The sequence below is a fragment of the Balaenoptera musculus genome, chromosome 10 (assembly GCF_009873245.2).
Source record: "Balaenoptera musculus isolate JJ_BM4_2016_0621 chromosome 10, mBalMus1.pri.v3, whole genome shotgun sequence".
Classification (NCBI taxonomy): Eukaryota; Metazoa; Chordata; class Mammalia; order Artiodactyla; family Balaenopteridae; genus Balaenoptera; species Balaenoptera musculus.
Genome location: NC_045794.1, coordinates 94736867 through 94759257, shown reverse-complemented (window position 1 = coordinate 94759257; position 22391 = coordinate 94736867). Strand labels below are relative to the sequence as shown.

At 39.9% G+C, this 22391-nt stretch overlaps 1 protein-coding gene and 1 non-coding gene across 2 annotated transcripts in view; one reads left to right on the top strand and one right to left on the bottom strand.

The window, feature by feature from the left end:
• FAM227A (family with sequence similarity 227 member A) overlaps positions 1–19884 on the top strand; it is a 97865-nt gene extending 77981 nt beyond the window's left edge. The window contains 4 exon segments of the mRNA XM_036867477.1: positions 3093–3222; positions 3225–3295; positions 13902–14036; positions 19823–19884. Of these exon segments, the coding sequence (XP_036723372.1) occupies positions 3093–3222; positions 3225–3295; positions 13902–14036; positions 19823–19862 (376 nt within the window). The 3' untranslated portion in view covers positions 19863–19884.
• On the bottom strand, positions 12056–12121 carry LOC118902906. Its single transcript, XR_005021622.1, has one exon. It is a non-coding gene; the product is annotated as a small nucleolar RNA SNORD58 (small nucleolar RNA).
• Positions 19885–22391: the final 2507 nt, after the last annotated feature.

Here is a 22391-nt window from a genome sequence, read left to right as displayed (position 1 = left end):
GTGGCATTAACAAGGCAAAAATAGTTTAGGGTTAACATTAAATTCATATAGAATATTCAAGATTAAGCCTACAGAGGGAATTCCCTGGTGGTCCAGTGGTTAGGACTCCGCTTTCACTGCCAAGGGCCCGGGTTCAATTCCTGGTTGGGGAACTAAGATCCCTCAAGCCACGTGGCGTGGCCAAAAAAAAAAAAAAAAAAAAAACAGATTAAGCCTACAGAATATTTATTTCAGAAATATATAAGGAAATCCTTTTTTAATAATGACATATTTATCAGGTGAATTATAGTAAAGATTTTTTAAGTCAGGAGAAACTTTGTAATTATGTGTTAGCAATTACATTGCCAAATACATCCACTTTTTGTTAGATAAGGTATTATCAAGAAACTCAGCATGGCTTCTATTAATAAAGTGATTCTCAAAGTTTTGTCTCTAGAAAAAAATGGTGGCCTTAAAATACATCCGTGTTGTTAGACATCAGGGCAGGGCTACCCTTGGGAAAGTAGGGTATGACTGAGCAGGGGTATGAGGGGGCGTCTAGGGGGCTGGCAATGTTCTGTTTCTTGATCTGGGAGCTGGTTACATGGGTGTGCTCAGTACATGAAATCTCCTTGAGGTGCACGCTTTAGAGTTTGTGCACGCTTTGGTATGTATGTCATGCTTCAAGAAAGTTTTAAAAAATGGTGACCATCTACATCCCCCAATGTAAAGGACATACAGAGCTCAGAGGACCTTGTCAAGCACTCCAGGGATGCAATCGGCGAATCCAGAATGGGAAATTCTGTAGGACAAATAACCTGGTTTCTTCAGTACATAAAAAGCAAGGGAAATAAAAGAGGGAGGAGGTGCTGTTATTGTTTAGAAGATACTGGAGAGATATATTAATCAAAACATTGTTTGGATCCTGACTTAAATCAACCGCTTGAGATAATTATCTCAATTATGAAATAACTGGGGAAATTTGAACACTGACTTGGTTTTATAAGATATTAAGAAATTCCTTTTATTGGTATATTCCCTTTTTTAAAGACATTATAATAGTTTTGTAGTTATGTTTTAAGAATCATGTCTTAAAGAGATACATAATGAAGTGTTTATGGATGACATGACGTGGTGTCTGGGATTTGCCTTAAAATAACCCATTTGGGGTGGGAGGCAAAGGAAGTAACAGATCAATCAAGACTGACTTCAGATTGATAACTAATGAAGCAAGATAATGGGTAAATGATGTTAATTATACAATTTTCTTTACTTTTATATATGTTTAAATTTTTGAACACTATCTTTTTTTTTTTTAATGGTGGCCATAACAGGATCAAAAGGTGACAAATGCCCATGTGGAATAGTATTGATACTTGTAGGTGGGCTAGGACTCTTTTGGGACATCAATTACCACTTGTTCCCCTAACGTAGCGTATCAGCTGGGAGCACTGCCATTGACATTGGACAGACCAAAGCTGTAGGAACAGCTTTGTTTCACCCTCAGTATGATTTAGGTCCATCATTTAGCCCATGTGAGGCTTGGATACCTCATCTACAAAACAGGGACACTACTCACAGAGTAGTTGTGTAGGTTAAAGGAGATGTCTAGCTTAGTGCCTGGCTCACAGGAAGTACTCAGCAAATGACGGCTATTAGAGGTAATACGTGTGACCCCCCACACCATGAAGAGTGCAGGGGCCAAAACAGCACTGGGCCTTGGAGTTGGAAAGTTTGCCACTGGGGAGGCCTAGAGCGGTCTCCCTTAGAAAAGGTGGTCCGGCAGCTGTTTTGCTGGGGTCTCTGCTCTACGTGGAGGGAGAGCCTAGCTGGCACATGCAGATGGAGCTGTACAATGAAGGAGCGGGGTCAGTTGCTGCTGCAGAACTTAGTTTCCTTGTGAGTCCAGAGCCCTGACCCTTAAACTTGTATGGGGGCAAAGCACCCGCAATTCAAAATGCCCTTTGCAGAGTTTTATGAAATGTTTCAACATATGATTCTCTCATACAAGCTAAAGATGCTTCTACTAGTGGAAAATAGGAGCCTAAGACATGTCTAGGCTTCAACAAATCAAGAAATGACAATATAGAAAATATTATCAAGGAATTATGACCAAGTTTTCCTGTTAGAAAATGTCATCATAGCAAGGACAAATGCAGTTCGCTGCTTGTTCTTTGTCTCTCCAGTGCAAGCAGAAGCAGGCTCCAAAAGGTTAAGAAAAAGTTGTGGCAGAAGATGCCAAAAATGAGAATTCTGTGTCAACACAATTTTTTCCTTTGACTTGGGGAAAGACCCTCATTGTTGGAATAACCACTGGTTTAGGCCAAGTTCAACACTAGTTTCTTAACACCAGTCTTTCTACATCTATTCTGCAGCAGCAGAGAAGTATATGACAGCATCTTAATTCACTTGAATGTATATTTATTGCTATTTTGGCTGCCTTGAATGTCCATAACCTGCTTCTTCATCGAGTGGAGGTCCACTCACACTTCACAGATCAGCTGGTATATCTTGCAGTTCAGCATTTCCGTTGTGTACCCCAAACGTACCTGAACATGCTCCACTGAAAACCTTCTCCTATAATAACAGCAGCAGCGGCAAGCAACATTAATTGGGCACTTCCTATGTACCAGGCACTGTGCTAATCGCTTGACCTATGGTAACTCAATCCTCACCACTACCGTAGGTTCTATTATATTACCATGTTGAGATGAGTACACTGGCAAGGAGAGGTTAAGTAACTTGCCCAAGAACACACAGCAAATGGCAGAGCCCCAAATTGAATTCAGCCTGCCCTCAAGCTCATGCTTCAGCTTTCTCTCAGACTGTTGGTTTTCCTCACCTGTCTTCCTAATTTGAGTATGATCCATTGAGTCAGGGCCCACATCTTATTCCTCTGTGTCCCCCAGGGCTATATGACTCCCAGCACATAGCAGGGGCTCAGTGACTGAGTTGCTGCTGTGCAGCCAGCTTTCTGCTTTAGTCAGTTGCTCTTGACAGATGTAATGAATGAATTGGTAAATATTTGCCTCTCTTTTCATGCGAAAATAGAGTGAAACGATAACGCTAACTCTTTAGTCTTTTTCCATGTGTGTTTGTGATTTTCCCCACAGGGAGGTGAAGAATATTGATCAAAGAGCAAAAGACAAAAAACAGGCGAACCACATGTTCATCCAGCCTTCAACCTTCATTGAGGACTCCCCTGAAAAGAAATCTAGAAGAAGCCATCAGGGGGAGATTGCGTTTCTTTTGAGGTTTGTTTGAACGAAGACCATGGGAAAAGTAGAAATGTGAACACTTTAGGAATTCTTAATACGTGGAAAAGTATACATAAAAGTCCACTCACTTTTATGTGTTAGTAACTCAACTCTCACTTTATTTTTATTATTATTAATGGTAATAGTAAGAGCTACCAATGACTTTGTACTTCCTCTATGCCAAGCATTCGTACTTTACGAAGTGTATTATGAGTCAGAGCTCATAGGTTGCAAGTGCCAGGAAACCAGCTCAAACCAGCTTCAGTGGAAGGAAAATCTCGTGGCTTCAGTAACTGGGAAGGCCACATTCAGGCTGGCTGCAGGCACGATGGACCTAAGGGCTCAATGATATTTTCAGATTCTCTCCCTTTCTTTCTTGACCCTCTTTGCCTCTGTGTGCTGGCTTGCTTTTCAAGCTGCCCCTGCTCTCAAAGAAAGAAAGAGGGCCAAGAACAGCCCCAACCCTATGTCCTTATAAGTGCATGACCTAAAAGGAAGAGAGGCACCGTCTCCCAGCCTCCATAAACCAAGCCTCAATAAAAGTCTCTGATGGTGACAGAGGTGACAAAGCCTCTGTACACTGGTGCCGAATTGAATCTCTGAGACAGAATTTTGGGTAAAGTAGAAAATAATAGATTTATTGCTTTGTCAGGCTAAGGAGGACACAGAGGGCTCCTGCCCTAGAAACTGTGTGTCCCAACCAGGGAGGATTTGATGAGGAGTTTTATAGCAATAGTTCAAGGGCAGGGTTGCTGACAAGAAAGATTAGGGTGTGTGCAGGGCCTGCACTCCCTTAATCTCATCTCAGGTCTCCTAATCTTGATGAGCTTCTCTGGTCCCTTTAATCTTGCCTTAGGTGGTTTCTTGGCTGCTCTTCTGCCCTTTGGAACTCAGGGAAGGTCATGGAGGCTAGTCTTGCCTACAAGAAACAGGGGACAAAAAGGCTTTTGTGCCCAGGAGCCCCACAGGGTCCTTCTCGGTTTCAATGGCTCTGCTTGGTTCATGGATCCACACATCCTTTCTGAACCAACACTGTGTTCAGGAAGAAGCAGTGCTATTACTAGCCAGACCTGACCGTCCCTGCGGCCGGAGAGAACAAGGCAAAGTCAGTGACACGGGGTAGAATGGGTGAGATGCCATCAGACAAAAACAACATGCCCAGTTTATTTGTATCTCAACAAAACCCTATTAGATAGCATAACACCCATTTTACTGAATAGAAAACTGAGGCACAGAGAAGCCAAGTAAACATTGACTGAAGACCTACTATGCCAGGCACTAAGGATGCAAAGAAATAAATAAGTTAAAAGTTCTTGCCCTCAAGGGCTCATAGTATAGAAGAAGGAAAAAGATATGTAAATAGATAACATGCAACAAATTGCATAGGTCCTAAGAGAGGACTTCAACAGAGAACAGAGTAGGGAGCAGTCAGTTCTTTATATTTGCTAGGCAAGGGGGGAGGGGAAGAATGGGCTGGAACTCTAGGCAGGGAGATGTTCAAGCCAATTTGCAGAGCTAAAAGTTACCAGACTGCAATTGGGTCTGGCTGATTAGAGAGTGAGGGAGAGTTGAGGCAATGAGGGGCATCAGAGGGTCTCACATGCCACCTTCTGGATTCCACCGTCCTGTAGTGCATAGGCATCCAAGAGTCTACAGAAATTATAATTTTCAATTCTGGAATTTACATCCATTATTCTAAATAACATGCTTACATATGCATTTCTTGATTTCCTTTTAGACGTTATCTGTTGATAAGGTTTACCAGATTGTTAAAAGCTATTAAAAACCAAGCAGCATCATTTTCCATATTCTCAGATGTATCATATATATTCTATGTATATCGTATTAATATATTCTGTTAGGTAACGTGATCATAACCAGGACAGATGCAGTTAGCTGCTTGTCCTTTTCCTCTCCGTTGCAAGCAGATGTAGACTCCTAAGGTTAAGAAAAAGTTGTGGCAGAAGATCCTGAAAGTGAGAATATATTCTGATAATTTCTTCTTCATTTTTTAAATCTTGGAGTTCTCCTTCTCAGGCCCTCATCCTCCTACAGTCTGGACTGGTGTGCTCAAGGTCTGCTCTCAGTTATCATTTTGGGGCTTTTTTTCACCATTATCCTAGGGCTTCCCTTGGTCAACTTCACTTTGTTGGAGTCTCCCAGGTCACATGTCTTTCTCTTTCTTGTTTACTTACTCATTTTGCTGGAGCACATCTTCTAGTAACTCTCAAGGGAAAGGTACATAGAAAGTTTTTTTAGTCTTTACATGTCCAAAATGACTTTGCTCTTGATTAATATTTGACAAATGTTTTGCTGGGGATAAAATTCTAAGTTCAAAGTCAATATTCCACAGAATTTTGAAAACATTTTTTTTTCTACCTTCTAGTTTTGCTGTTGAAAAATTTGATGCCTTTCTGATTCCTATGGTCTTGTATGTCACCTCCACTCTCCCCACCCCCAACCCCCGTGGAAGTTTTTAGGATATTGTCTTTCTCCCTATTATTCTGATGTTTCACAATCATGTGCCTTGGTATGACTCTTTTTCTTAATATGTTTCATTGGGATTGGGAAGCCTTCTCAAACTGGAGAGTAGTGTCCTTCAATTCTGAAAATTTTTCTTTTATTATTTCTTTGGTAATTTTCTTCCCTTTATTTTCTTAGCTCTGTTTTTCTGGAGCTGTTATAATCAGTTGTTATACCTCCTGGACTGATTCTCTAATTTTCTTATTTTTATTCTCCTCTTGGCATCTGTATGAATTTCTGTCCTACTTTCAAGAAGAGTCTCTACATTTTATCTTCCAATGACTTCTTTTAATTTTTAAAATTCTACTGTAGTATTAATTTCCTAGAGTGAGGTCTTTCTTATATTTTGGTTGTTCCTTTCTCATAGCATCCTATTCTTTTTCATGCATGCAATATTTTCATCTATTACTGAGAACATTAATCTTTATTTTTAAAGTTTCTGACCCCCATATTATTTCTGTGGGTTCCTTTTCTTGGGTACCTTTTTACATTTTTTGATTGTTTTCTTGTTTTGAACTCTCATCTTTGAGGTTTTCCTTAAATTATTGATAATCCTGGGCTGTCTTTTTCTTTTTTTAAAAAATATTTATTAATTTATTTATTTGGCTGTGCTAGGTCTTAGTTGCGGCATGCAGTAATCTTTTTTTTTTTTAGTTGCGGCATGCGGGATCTTTAATTGTGGCATGAGAACTCTTAGTTTTAGGTTCACTCTTAGTTGCAGCATGTGGGATCTAGTTCCCTGACCAGGGATGGAAACTCGGCCCCCTGCACTGGGAGCGCAGAGTCTTAGCCATTGGACTACCAGGGAAGTCCCCTGGGCTGTCTTAGCTGACAGTGGAAGTTGGTATCAGTGGTCATGGCTTCTCAATTGGTTGGCTCTCTTTTTTTTCATGATCAGGAAGCAAGCCAGCTTTCTCATTTGAGAGACTCTCAAATATCAGCATCTGTGCTCTTTTCTCAGAAGCCATTCGGTTTCTTAGGAGAAGAATCCTCCAGTCATTTGCCTGTGGGACATATGCCTGGCTAATGGCATTCTGGAAACAGAGGAAAGGAAAGGGGGGTAAAGATCCTGCATTTAGTAGAGCCAACTTCCGCTTAACTATTTTTGTTTTCTACTAATCTACTATGCCCAAGACTGTAGCCTCTTTATTTTAATTTCCCCAGAAAGCAAAACAAAAGCACAAGAAAAACTTCCAATTTTCATTTGACTCTCAGAACAATTCTTTGATGTAATATATAAATTAGGATTTTATTTAGTCATATATAACAGAAAAATTAAAAATAACAATGGCCCAAAGGTTGATTCTCACATATAAAAGAAGTCTGAAGGTAGACGATATAGCCTGATACGGTGTTTCAGGGGCTTCAGGGAGCCAGGCTCCACCATCCTAGCCCTTGGTATCCTTCCTCTGGGACTTCCATGGTCCACCATGACGGCTGCTGGAGTTCCAGGCAACCTGTCTGTTTTCCAGACCAGAAACTATAAGAAGGAAGGGAAGAAGAGGGCTAACGTCATTCTCAATCTCTGTCTCTCTGTCCCTCTCTCTCTCTTTCTTTAAATATATTTTTAGAGGAGTTTTAGGTTCACAGGACAATTAAGAGTAAGGTACAGATGTTTCCCATGCACTCTTGCCCCACCACACGCAGAGCCACCCCCATTATGGACTTTCCCCACCAGAGTGGTATATTTGTTACAACTGATGAACCCACAGTGACACATTATAATCACTCAAAGTCCATAGTTTACATTAGAGTTCACCGTTGGTGTTATACATCCTATGAGTTAAGACAAATGTATGACATGTATCTATCATTATAGTATCATACAGAGTATTTTCACTGCCCTAAAAATCCTCTGTGCTACTCTTATTCATCCCTCCCTTCATCAAACCCCTGATCTGTTTATTGTCTCCATAGTTTTGCCTTTTCCAGAATATCATATAGATGGAATCATACAGAATACAGCCTTTTCAGATTGGCTTCTTTCACTTGGTAATATGCATTTTAGGTTCCTCCATGTCTTTTCACAGCTTGGTAGCCCATTTCTTTTTAGGACTAAATAATATTACATTATCTGGAGGCACCATAGTTTATCTGTTCACCTACTGAAGGACGTCTTGGTTGCTTCCAAATTTTGGCAAGTATGAGTAAAGCTGCTATAAATATCCATGTGCAGGGTTTTGTGTGGATGTAAGTTTTCAACTCTTTGGGTAGATACTAACGAGTGTGATTGCTGGATCCTTTGGTAAGAGTGTGTTTAGTTTTGTAAGAAACTATCAAACTGTCTTCTAAAGTGGATGTACCATTTTGCATTCCCACCAGCAATGAATGACAGTTCCTCTTGCTCCACATTTAGTGTTGTCAGTGTTCTGGATTTTGGCCATAATAGGTGTGTAGTGGTATCTCATTGTTGTTTTAATTTGCATTTCCATGATGACGTGATGTGGAGCATGCTTTCATACGCTTATTTGCAATCTATGTATCTTCTTTGGTGAGGTATCTGTTAAGATCTTTGGGGGCTTCTCATTGTGGTGGCTTCTCTTGTTGCGGAGCATGGGCTATAGGTGCTCGGGCTTCAGTAGTCACAGCACGCAGGCTTCAGTAGTTGTGGCACATGGGCTCAGTAGTTGTGGCGCATGGGCTCAGTAGTTGTGGCTCTTGGGCTCCAGAGCTCAGCCTCAGCAGTTGTGGCTCACAGGCTTAGTTGCTCCGTGGCACATGGGAGCTTCCCAGACCAGGGATTGAACCCATGTCCCCTGCATTGGCAGGTGGATTCGTAACCACTGCGCTACCAGGGAAGTCCCTTTGGCCCGTTTTTAAATCAAGTTGTTTTCTTATCGTTGAGTTTTAAGAGTTATTTGTATATTTTGGAAAACAATCTTTTATCAAGTGTGTCTTTTGCAAATATTTCGTTCCAGTTCATGGCTTGTCTTCTCATTCTCTTCACATTATCTTTTGCAGACCAGAAGTTTTTAATTTTAATAAGGTCCAGTTTATCAATTCTTTCTTTCATGCACCAAGCCTTTGGTGTTATATCTAAAAAGTCATCACCAACCCCAAGGTCATTTAGATTTTCTCCTATGTTACTTTCTAGGAGTTTTATAGTTTTGCTTTTTTTTTTTTTTTTTTGAGTTTTGCTCAAAATGTGTATGCTCCATTTTTGAGTTAATTTTTATGAAAGATGTAAGGTCTCTGTCTAGATTCTTTTTTTTTTTTTTTCACGTGGATGTCCAGTTGTTTTAGCACCTTTTGTTGAAAAGACTGTCTTTGCTCCATTGTATTGCCTTTGCCCCTTTGTCAAAGATCAGTTGATTATACTTATATGGGTCTCTTTTTGGGCTCTCTATTCTGTTCCATTGATCTCTTTGTCTATCCTTTCACTGATATCACACTGTTTTGATTACTGTAGCTTTATAGTAATTCTTAAAGTCAGATAGTGTCTGTTCACCAGTGTTGTTTTTCCCCTTCAATATTGTGTTGTCTATGCTAGGTCTTTTACCTATCCATATAAACTTTACAAATCAGTTTGTCAATATCCACAAAATAACTTGATGGGATTTTGATTAGGACTGCATTGAATCTACAGATCGAGTTGGGAAGAACTGACATCTTAACAATATTGTCTTTCTATCCATGAACTTGGAACATCTCTCCACTTATTTAGTTCTTATTGATTTCTTTCATCAGAGCTTTAGTAATTTTCCTCATACAGATCTTATACATATTTTGTTAGATTTATACTTAAGTGTTTCATTTTTGGGGTATTAATGTAAATGGTATTGTATTTTTAATTTCAAATTCCACTTGCTCATTGCTGATATATATCAATAAGAAAGAGATTGACTTTTTAATTTTTATTTTATTTTTATTTTTTGGGGTGCCGCACCGCACAGCTTTGGGATCTTAGTTCCCCGACCAGGGATTGAACCCAGGCCTTCGACAGTGAAAGCACGAACCGCCAGGGAATTCCCACGATTGACTTTTTTTTTTTTTTTTTTTTTTTTTCCACGATTGACTTTTTAATATTAACTTTGTATCCTGCAAGTATGCCATAATCACTTATTAGTTCCAGGAAGTTTTTCATCAATTCTTTTGGATTTTCTACATAGATGATCATGTAGTCTGTGAACAAAGACAGTTTTATTTCTTCCTTCTCAATCTGTGTACATTTTACTGTACTGTATTGTATTATTGCATTAGCTAGAACTTGCAGTACGGTGTTGAAAATCAGTGGTGAGAGGGGCATGGTTGCCTTGTTCCTGATCTTAGTGGGAAAGCTTCAAGTTTCTCACCATTAAGTATGATGTTAGCTGCATATTTTTGTAGATATTCTTTATCAAGTTGCGATAGTTCCCCCTATTCCTAGTTTGCTGAGTTTTTATCATGAATGGGTATTGGATTTTTAAAGTGCTTTTTCTGCATCTATTGATATGATCATGTGATTTTTCTTCTTTAGCCTGTTGATGTGTCAGATTATATTAATTGATTTCTAAATGCTGAACTGGCCTTGCATACCTGGGACAAATTTCACTTGGTCACAGTGTATAATTATTTTTATACATTGTTGGATTGACTGGCTTATATTTTGTTGAGGATGTTTGCACCTATGTTCATGAGAGATATTGGTCTATAGTTTTCTTTTCTTGTAACATCTTTGTCTGGTTTTGGTATTAGGGTAATTCTTGACTGGTAGAATGAGTTAAGATGTATTCCCTCTGCTTCTATCCTCTGAAAGAGATTGTAGATAATTGGTATAATTTCTTCCTTAAATGTTTGGTAGAATTCACCAGTGAATCCATCTGAGCCTGGTACTTTCTGTTTCTGAAGGTTATTAATTTTTTACTCAATTTATTTAATATATATATAGCTCTATTTATATGGTCTATAACTTCTTGTGTGAGTATTGGCATATTGTGTCTTTCAAGGAATTGGTCCAGGAATTCCCTGGCAGTCCAGTGATTAGGACTCAGTGCTTTCAGTGCCGGGGCCCGTGTTCGATCCCTGGACGGGGAGCTAAGATCCTGCAAGCCGCACAGTGAGGCTGAAAAAAAAAAGGAACTGGTCCATTTCATGGACCAGTTGTTTATAGTACTGCTTTATTAGCTTTTTAATGTTCATGATTCTGATATTAGTAATTTGTGTCCTCTCTCGTGTTTTCTTAGTTAGCCAGGCTAGAGGCTTATTAATTTTATTGATATTTTCAAAGAACCAGACTTTGGTTTTGTTGATTTTCTCTACTGATTTCCTGTTTTCAATTTCATTGACTTCTGCTCTAATTTTTATTATTTCTTTTCTCTTGCTTACTTTGAATTTAATTTGTTCTTTTTCTGGTTTCCTAAGGTGGAAACTTTAGATGATTGATTTCAGATCTTTCTTCTTTGCTAATATATGCATATAATGCTATAAATTTCCCTCTAAGCACTGCTTTCAGCACACTCGGCAAGCACATTCTCTTTTAAGGAGCATTTCCAGAAGTCCCACAAGTTTTGATAAGTTGTATTCTCATTTTCATTTAGTACAAAATATTTTTAAATTTCTCTTGAAATTTCTTCTTGGACCCATGTGTTATTTAGTAGTATGTTGTTTAATCTCCAAGTATTTTGGGATTTTCCAGCTCTATCTCTGTTACTGATTTCTAGTTTGATTCCATTTTGGTCTGAGAGCAGGCATAATGTGATTTCTCTTCTTTTAAATTTGTTAAGGTATATTTTTTTGGCCCAGAATTTGGTCCGTCTTGGGGAATGTTACATGTGAGCTTGTGGAGAATGTGTATTCTGCTGTTTTGGGGTGATGTAGTCTACAGATGTCAATTACATCCATTTGATTGTTGGTATTGTTGAGTTCAACTATGTCATTGCTGACTTTCTGCCTGCTGGATCTGTCCATTTCTGATTAGAGGGGTGTTGAAGTCTCTAACTATGATAGTGGAGTCATCTATTTGTCCTTGCTATTCAATTAGTTTTTGCCTTATGTAGTTTGATGCTCTTTTGTTAGGATCATACACGTTAAGAATTGTTATGTCTTTTTGGAGAACTGACCCCTTCATCATTATATAATGCCTTTCTTTATCCCTGATAACTTGTCTTGCTTTGGAGTCTGCTCTGTCTGAAATTAGTATAGCTACTCTTGCTTTCTTTTGATCAGTGTTAGCACGGTATATTTTTCTGCATTCATTTAGTTTTAATCAATAACCACATTCTCTTTTAAGGAGCACTTCCAGAAGTCCCAAACAACATTTCCACTTATGTTTCACTGCTAGAATGTGACTATATGGCTACAGCAATTTCTTTCTTTTAAATACTCAGAGAGTTGTTGTTTTCATGATTAATCCAAAGGTGTCCTAAGAAATGCCATCAGGGCTTCCCTGGTGGCGCAGTGGTTGAGAATCTGCCTGCCAATGCAGGGGACACGGGTTCGAGCCCTGGTCTGGGAAGATCCCACATGCCACGGAGCAACTAGGCCCGTGAGCCCCAACTACTGAGCCTGCGCGTCTGGAGCCTGTGCTCCGCAACAAGAGAGGCCGCGATAGTGAGAGGCCCGCGCACCGCGATGAAGAGTGGCCCCCACTTGCCGCAACTAGAGAAAACCCTCGCACAGAAACGAAGACCCAACACAGCCAAAAATAAAATAAATAATTAATTAATTTTTTAAAAAAAAATTTAAAATGTTCTTTTATTAAAATAATAATTATTAATATTTATAATTATAATATAATTATAAATATTATAATTAATATTTATAATATTAATGAGGTACAATTTCCCATAAGATTTGCCCACTTTAAGGGTACAAAATTCAATGATTTTTAGTAAATTTACAGAGATTTGCAACAATTACTACAATCTAGCTTTAGAACTTTTTTATTACCCCAGAAAGTTCCCTCATGCCCATGTGTAGTCAATTCCTATAATCCTCTCCCTTTTTAATAACCTCCCTGGAAATACCATATAACATTACCAGTTTATTTCAAGGGCCAGATATTAGTCACATGGTGATGTTAGTTTCAAAGAATCCTGGGAAATGTGTGTCGGGTGTTTTTTTTTTAATCTGGCTCCATTGCTAAAGTAAAAGGGGAGAGTGGATGATGGGTTGTTAACTAACCATCTGTATCACAGATAAACGGTGTTATACTCTCCATTTCAGAGATGAAGAAACCAAAGCTTAATGAGTTAAGAAATTTAGCCAAGGAAAACTTTCAGTCTTAAACCTTCTAGTCGAAATTTTCCTTCAAACCAGAAAAAGACCACATTTTTTTTATACTAGGAGTTTAGCTTGAGGCCCACCTGTTTGAGCCATGGAATACTATAAGTTCAATGGTCACTCATTAGCAGTCTTTCTGATATCCATATTAGATTCTCAGAAATACAAAAAGCCAACTATTTTAATTCACCAATATCATTGTCATTCCCTCAGACTTGACTATCCTTCAACTACTTCTTTTTTTTAATTGAAGTATAGTTGATTTACAATGTTGTGTTAATTTTTGTTGTACAGCAAAGTGATTCAGTTATACATAAATATACATTCTTTTTTATATTCTTTTCCATTATGGTTTATCTTAGGATATTGAATATAATTCTCTGTGCTATACAGTAGGACCTTGTTGTTTACCCATTTTATATAATAGTTTGCATTTGCTAACCCCAAACTCCCAGTCCATTCCTCCCCTTCCCTTTTGACTACTTCTTAATCTAGCTAACCCCTCACTAACCCTTAAAACCCAGTTCAGGCATCACCTCCAGGAAGTCTTCCCTGACTTGCCTTCTCAGGGTATTGTCCTGTGCTTTCCTGATCACATGCCACAGAACGTAGCCTACTCTAGTTAGAGATTTGCTTGTCCATCTCCCTAGATTGAGGCTTGTCCTTAAGGTCAGGAATACTGCCCTAGATGACCTTTTTTTCCCAGGGCCTAGTGCAGGGCCTGGCACCCAACAGGTCCTCAGTCAATACTTAGAAGATGAATGAGGGAGTCGTTGCAGTGTATTCAGCACTCTGCTTCAGTTATTTGCTATTGCCAATGTTACTGACTGATTTGTAAACTTTTTCTTTCAATACCTATCAAGATTCTACTGAAACCTTTGAAGAAATCGCACTGAATTTTTGAGCCAATTTTCGTTGATGTCTTTTTTGTTTCCCCCACAGGAAGGAAAAGGAGGAGAGGGAAAGAGAATGGAAACAGAAATTGAACTACTCTTCTTTCTCACCATCAAGCCCTGATGAATTCTATTCCCTGGAACTAGGAAGCCCCTACAAAATCTCTGATATTTCTGCTACCAGGTAGAACAACAACACGAGAAAAAGAAAACTGTGGCCAAACACTGAGAAATAGAAATAACTATTCCCAGGATAGGGGAAAGATTCCACTATAGTTTTTCCTAGGCTGAGTGAAAAGCAGGAGTGGGGAGATTTTTGCTTAGGTCACTACTTTTAGTCGTGCTAGCAATATTAAATTATAATATAATAATCATAGCTACCATTAACTAACTGTTCACTCTGTACCAAGCACTAAGGTAAACACAATACAAACATGACCTCATTTTAACCTTCATAACAGTCATATGAGGTAGAGATTATCCAGTGCATTTTATATAGCAACAAGCCCAGATTTGGAGAGGTTTCAAAGGTTCCCTGCAGCAGACCCTGGGTAAATAACAGTAGATAAGACACAGTCCCTATTCTCAAGGGGCTCACAGTCTGATAGAGAGAAGGCAGATATATCAACAAATAAATACCATAAGTTCCAGAAGTGCTGTTAGACAAAGGAGACAAAGAATGCAATGGCCTGGGAGCCATGCAGACACATTTTATAGAAGTGGTGTCCCTTGACCTGAGTCTAGAAAAGATAAGGTGCTTGTAAGGCAGGAGGAGGCGGACAAGGCAAGGGGTTGGCATTCTCAGTAGATGGAGCAGTAAAGGCAAAGGCTCAGAGGCAGGAAGTAATGTGGCAGGAGGTCAAGAAAGTGTGTGAGGGGCTCCAGGAGAGGTGAGCCTGGAGAAGATTCCTGGACAAATCATGAAGGGATTTTATTTTCTAAGTCGTGGGGAGCCACGAAAGATATTAAACAGGGAACCACGTGGCCATATTTGGATTTTTAAAGTCCTGATGGCAGATGGTGGTCTCCATGAAGGGAGTATGTATGTACTTTGCGGGATTTGCAAAGTCTCCGGCAAACATTTACCTCTACGTGAAACCCTGACTATACCACTTGATCAGTAGTCCTCAAGCTTTCTTGATCCTGTATCTTTCTTAGTAAAACATTTATGAGAACTCAGCCCCTAATAATATATTAATTATTCAGTAATAATATATATAGTTCTATGCTAATATAATATGTATACTATAATATAAAACATACAGAAAATAGAAATTAAGAAGAATGAGATAAAAATATATAAATAGAAGTTCCAATATCTTCTCCTATAATAGATCCATTGTGGATCCATCTATGGGTGGGGATGACTACTCTGGATGAACCCCAGGTAAAAATTAACCAGGTAAGGGAGTTACCTTTTAGTTTCCCCCACAGGAGAAGATGAAGCAGTAGAAGGAGCTTTGACTCTAAAAAGATCTGGGGTTTTGAATCTTTGCCCTGCCCCCTCTGTGACTTTCAGTTAAGTTACCTAAATTCTCCAGGCCTGTTTCCTTGGCCATAAAAAATGTGGAAGTTTGTTAATGTGTAAATGAGCTAACCCATATAAAGAGTCTGGCATAGAACTTGTCAATAATTAATAGGCAATATATTATTGTTTTCATAAGCTTCTTACATTCCTTAATCAAGGAAGCCTTCGAGCCTGCTTGAGAGCACTGGTCTGGCCTAGCCCAGAAAGACTCCCTGGTTTTCTGAGCCCTGGACCAGCTGGGTTCTCATCTCTTAGGGCAGTCCTTACCCTGTGCTTACCCATCATGGGGGACTGAAATGTCGAAGCTCCAGAAAATATACAAGTTCTTATTCATAGGGAAGAGCCTCCAAAGTCTAAAAGTTTCACATTCAGATGGGGCACAGCCTGTGTCCAAAAATGTCCCCCTAGACACCTCTTTCAGAGATCGTTAAATACTGGTGACCCCAGACTTTTAGGAGCCTGAGGAAGAGCAGACCTGCTCCTCCTGTTAAAAACACTGGAAGGGAAATTGAAGGGAAGCTTTCCCTGGCCCTGTGATAGGCATATTCCATCGGTTATCTTATTGAAGTCTCAGAACAGTCCTGTGAGGTAAATTTTATTTTTCTTGGTTTTTTTTTTAATATTTATTTATATTTGGCTGCGTGGGGTCTTAGTTGCGGCACGCGGGATCTTTCATTGTGGTGCGTGGGCTCTCTAGTTGTGCAGGTGGGCTCCAGAGCGCGTGGGCTCTGTAGTTGTGGCGCACGGGGTCAGTAGTTGCGGCATGTGGGCTTAGTTGCCCCGTGGCATGTGGGATCCTAGTTCCCCGACCAGGGGTGGAACCTGCGTTCCCTGCGTTGGAAGGCAGATTCTTAACCAAAAATAGGAAAGTCCCCCTATTTTTCTTGTTTTTCAAAGGAGGCAACTAAGACTCACTTGAGTTAAGGCCCAGGCTCCCCATGGGTCTCTTTCAAAAATCCATATCTCATCAGGCTACTCCTTTGCTTAAAACCTGCAGTTTCTTCTCAACCCCTAAGGATCCTAGGGATAAAATCCAAACTCTTAGACTCGAGGCCTTCATGAGGTGGCCCTGCCCACCTCCCCTTTCTCCTCTGTCTTCACCCACCACTCCCAACCACCTTTCAAGCCACACTGAGCCCCTGCAGCTGCATTAAGAGGCCAAGTTCTTCCAACCTCCAGGCCATGCTTGGCACAAGCTTCTTCCTCTGCAGGAAAATTTCCCCTCCTACCCCTGGCCTCCTTCCCCAGCCAGCTCCTCCTGCTTCTTCAAAGTCAGTGCAAATAATGACTCCTCCAGGAAGCTTTCCCTGACACACACACAGAAGATCAGGGTTCAGCACTTCTCCTCAAAGCTCTCAGACCTTCCATACCATGAAAACTTGCTGAGCCCAAAGCAGTGCAAGGAACTACATTGGAACATTCTGGACTGGGAGGTTTGGGGCAGACCCATTTTTGAGGAAGCATCCAGCAGTTGTCTCACATAGTTTCTGCGCTAGAATAGAGGACGAAGCCAGCTTCAAGTGCACATGCACTGAAGGGTAAAGGATCAGATGCTGACTTACTCGGCATTTTCCTGAGTTCAGAGCCTTGATTCTCCCATCTGTCAGGGACAGGACAACTAGAAGTCATAGTGCTCTTTGCAGAAACCTATAAAAATATTACCAAATTATTTTGGTAATAAAGGACTATTGACTAAGATAAAATATGAATCTTTAGATAGCTGCCAATTTATCTTAAAATAACATAACACATAATATGTTAAGAAATCACAACTAACTTTTCTCTTAATTATAACTTTCACTTACTCATTTGTTTTTATCACCTTGAGCACACAACACAGTTGTGTTTGCCAGGTCCTTATTCTCTTCTAAGCATGATACGTGTATTATTTAATTCTCACAGCACTTCTGTGAGATATGGGATGTTGTTATCCTCATTTTACAACTGAGGCAACTGAGGCTTAGAGAGCTTAGTGACTCTTGCTCAGGTGCTCACATTTGGTAAGCAGTGGAGCCAGGATTTGAAACCAGTAGTCAGACTCCAGGGCCTGGGCTACAGCCTAACAAGGCTTAAGAGGTAAACTTGGGACTTCCCTGGTGGTCCAGTGCGTAAGACTCCGTGCCCCCAGTGCAGGGGGCTGGGGTTTGATCCCTGGTCGGGGCACTAGATCCCACATGCATGCCGCAACTAAGGGTTTGCATGCTGCAACTAATAAGTTTGCATGCCTCAGGTAATAAGTTCGCATGCCACAACTAAGACCCGGCGCAGCCAAAATAAATAAATAATAAATAAATAAATATTTAAAAAGAGGTAAGCTTAATATGAAGAAAGTTTTATCAATTCATTTTTTCCTTTGATTAGAGAAACAGCCACTGATACTGGAGTATAGCAGCATGGTTTGCACCCCATTGGTTTAGGCTATGGAATCTCCAGGTTAAGAGGGGCTTTTAATACTATTGTTTTTGACATCCATTTTAGAATTTAGAATGGAAGAGGAAACAACCAATTCAGTTCATTTTAACAAGTATTCACTGCTCTTTCCTCTTCCTTGAACATACTTTGGCCACTTTTTCATCTGGCTAGATCCTATCTGACCCTTAAAGCCCACTCAGATGTTGTCACTTCCAGGAAATCTCCCCAGACCTCCCTAGTGACTGCCTATTTTGTACTCCACCGAATATGTCCTACTGTAGTCATGGAGTTGTCTGTCTTCCTCTCTGTACTGTAAGTCTCCCAAGGGCCTTTTATCATTAAGCATTGAGTCTCCTGCACCTGTTCCTGTGGCTGGCACATAGTAGGGATTCAGCACATTCTTTTTTTTTTGGCCGTGTCATGCAGATTGCGGGATCTTAGTTCCCCAACCAGGGATCGAACCTGGGGGCGCCTGGCAGTGAGAGTGCAGAGTCCTAAGCACCGGACCACCGGGGAATTCCCAGGATTCAGCAAATTCTTGATGAGGGAATTAATGATTAGCTAATGTGTGTTTAGCATTCTGCTCCAGTTAATTGCTTATAGAAAAAAAAAACTTATTACATTTTAGAACTTTGTCTGTCTATACTCAAAGTTAGGAATAAAGGCTCTTAAAAATCACACTTTTTTAATTTTTGTTTTTATTTTAATTAAAGTAATACATATTCATCCTTTAAGAATCAAATAGAGAGGCAACTCTGGGGCCAGACCACCTGGGTTTTAATCCTAGCTCCATGACCTACTAGCTGTGTAAGCTTGAGCAATCATTTAACTTCTCTGCATCTCAGTTTTTTTATCTGTAGAATGGGGATGATAATATTATGTATAGCATAAGGTTGTTATGAGGATTAAATTGGTTAACATTTGTAAAGAAAGCACTTAGAACAGTGCGTGATGCAAAGTAATACATAAGGCACATTAAATTAACTGATTGAATTAACCAATGCAAAGCATAATATAAGGCTTATTAAATTAACTAATTAATAGTTCTACAAAGCTTGTTACAAAAAATTGCACTCCTCCGGACCCGCTTTCCCATTCCCCAGCAACACTTTCCACTTTTTTTTTTTTATAAGATATCTTTTTTTTTTTTTTTAATTTTTATTTATTTATTTATGGCTGTGTTGGGTCTTCGTTTCTGTGCGAGGGCTTTCTCCAGCTGTGGCACGCGGGGGCCACTCTTCATCGCGGTGCGCGGACCTCTCACCATCGCGGCCTCTCGTTGAGGAGCACAGGCTCCAGACGCGCAGACTCAGCAATTGTGGCCCACGGGCCCAGCCGCTCCGCAGCCTGTGGGATCTTCCCAGACCAGGGCTCGAACCCGTGTCCCCTGCATTGGCAGGCGGACTCTCAACCACTGCGCCACCAGGGAAGCCCACTTTCCACTTTCTTAACTGATTGTTTTGGTATTTGTTTTCCTCCATATGTCTAAATACTATGGTGCTCTGGCTCCTTGATTTTTAGTGCTAGGCATTATCTATTGAATTCACACTAGGAAAAGTGAGGACTGGGCTCTCTCTCACTTGCACACACTTCCTCTCTCCCATCCTCCCAATGTGTCTCTGTTGTGATTTTGGTTGGATCATTAATCAGCATTATTATACTATCAACACCACTGCCATGAGCTACAGAGTATACTTTGGTTATTTTTATTTCTTGCAAAACTTTTTGCTATCCCTGGAACTAAGTCTCTTTTTCAATCTGCCTGTTTTCTTTCTTTTTTTTTTTTTTTTTTACGTACTCACCTCAGTTTATCTCCAAATTTTCCCTTGGTTGTATAAGTCTCCCAGTACATTCAGACACTTTACATAATCTATCAATTCCACCTTCATTTCCCAGCCTTCTGATCTGCTTCACTCTAAGTGGTTGATTTCCAGGCTGTTTATACAATCCTGGGGATTCCTTTCTTCATTCTCTTGCTCACACTGGTTTTTTAATCTGTTTCTGTTTGTATCTTTATGGTTCATCCACAGAAAGGTCATCAAGAAGTCAAAACCAATGCAGAAAAAGTAGTCTTCCTTATCCTCTCACCTTCCAGCTCACCTGCATGAATCCTTATCCAAGAATCAGAAGAACTTTTTGGATGAAGCCTGCACATGTTGTTGGATTTAATCTAAAATAGAAACAACAAAACAAACAAATAAAAAATTATACTGCAATACATTTAGTCATTCGCAGTCCATGGGACAAAGAATATTAAAGTCCTCTCCTACCCTGGGCCAAAGTCAGGATTTAAACTGACATAAAGTCACCTCATTCATTCATGCATTTGCTTACTAATTCTTTCATTCACTTGTTTATTAATAACAACACTATAGAGTATATATTAGTATGTATTATATAACAGTAATCATAGGAGACATCATTTATTGAGTACTTACTATGTGCTAAGTGCTCTAAATCCTTTTCAAACATTATCTCAGATTAACCCTCCTGCCCCCTTCTCTCCCCAAGGTGGGTGTTGTTACCTCCATTTCTCCTAGGAGGACACTGGGGCTTGGAGAGGTTGAGGAGGCATTCACTAGGTATCTATCCTATACCATGCTTGCACATACCAGGTCCTGTTGATACAGAGATGAAAAAAGACATAGTCCCTGACCTTAAGGAGCACACAGTCTGGAAGAGGCAGAGGATGTGTAAACCAATAAATGCATTAATGCTGTGCTAGAGGTTTGTGTGGAATCCAAGAAAAACCAAGTCCAGAGAGACTTCACTGAGGCTCAGAGGTACAGGGGCCAGTGTGTAGAAGGACCTGCAGTTTGGCTGAGGGGCTTGGCCTTTATCATTTGGGCCTTTGGGCACAAGGGAGTAACGTGGTCTGTGTTAGAACAGTCTGCCCAACCCAGCCAAGAGGGAAAAAATCAAGCAAATCGCTGTTTGCCTGAACCAGGAAGCAATTAAGTATATTCTTGGGACCTATGATGTCCCCCACAGATAAACATCTTCACTTGAACCTGAGTGTAATTCTAGGGGACCCTCTTGGAGAACATTACCCAGGTAAAGGGATGAAAGAAGGGTAAAAGGGAAGAGCTCAAGCTTTGGCCCCAGAAAATTCAGGGCTTTGAATCCCTGCTCTGCTTCATAGTAGATATATGACCTTAGGCCTAGTAGCTTTTGTGACTTGACTTTTCTGAACTTGTTTTCTTGAATGCAGAAAGGGAATGCCTGCCTAGGAAGGTAGTGCTGTTGTGATAGTTAAATTAGATAATTTATGCAAAGGTCCTGGCTTAGCATATTTCACTTGGTAATTGCTACCAGCTATTGTTATTGTTGTCATTGTTGTTACCATTGCTGTTAAAAGGTATACTCTTCTCCTGAAACTAGGACATGTTGAGCATGTAAACCAGGACATGTCTTTCAGGATACTCCTTTGTACAGCTTGGGTCCAAGACCATCCCTGCTCAGACCCCTTCCAGAAATGACTGAGGACTCATAACCATAGGCCTCTCAGGAAGTTCAAGATGAAAAGATCTGTCTCTGCTCTTTGTAAGTATTACAAGGGAAAATCATGGAGAAGAATTCTTTGCCCTTTATAAGTGGGGGGTGGAGAGAGGGTAGAGTGTCAAAGGGAACTAACATTTAAGAAGCATTAACTGTAATGTGGGATAAAGCAAATGAGTAATTGTGTAATACCCCAATTCTGTCATTCCTACTGTGGCTGAGAACCAGTATTCTCAGCATGGAAGTAAGGAAATTCAGATGTTAAACTAGAAGAAATGAAGTTAAAATGCTATAGTCCTGATTTTGAATTGATTATGAATTGAGGATATATTTTATCTTTAAAAACAAACAACTAGTTGCTAAAGAGGGGAGGGGAGGAGAGGATGGAAGGGAATACAAACAGGCCCAAGAAAACTTTTGGGCATGGTGGTTATGTTCACTATCTTCATTGTGGTGAAGGCTTCACAGGTTCACACACCATATACAGGCTTTAAATATTTAAATATGTTCAGTTTCTTGTATGTCATTTATACCTCCTTAAAGCTTTAAAACAACAACAGACAGACAAACAACAAAAGAAACCTACTAACTCTGTCCATTGAAATGCCCTAGAAATAAAGACTGACCAAGTAGCAATGACCTGGACTGTGGTTTTGAAATACAGTTTGCACTAAAACGGATACAGGGATCCTTGAAGAAGTGTCTGGTTCCAGATCTAGGGCAGGAAAATCATGAAATGAACATGGAACATCTTGTCATACTAGACAGCAAGGAAGCTGCCAAAGATGAGAGTCCTGTCAGAAAGACTCAGTAGCCAAATTAGAGAGAATCCCATTGGCTTAAGATGGGACAATTTAAGCATAATAATAATAATAGCCATGGATTGAAGCATGTCAAACATGTTTTCACCCATACATTCATATCATTACTTTAAAAAAATTAACTGGTCACCATTGAAGGATACTAGGGAACCAATTCATTATTTTGAAAACTAGCAAATAAAGAAAACAAATCAGCGTTTATCATGCCATTCCCATATGAACTGTATTAGCAAGTAAGCAAACATGAGGGGAAGTTTCTCTTTTAGAAATATTCCACCTA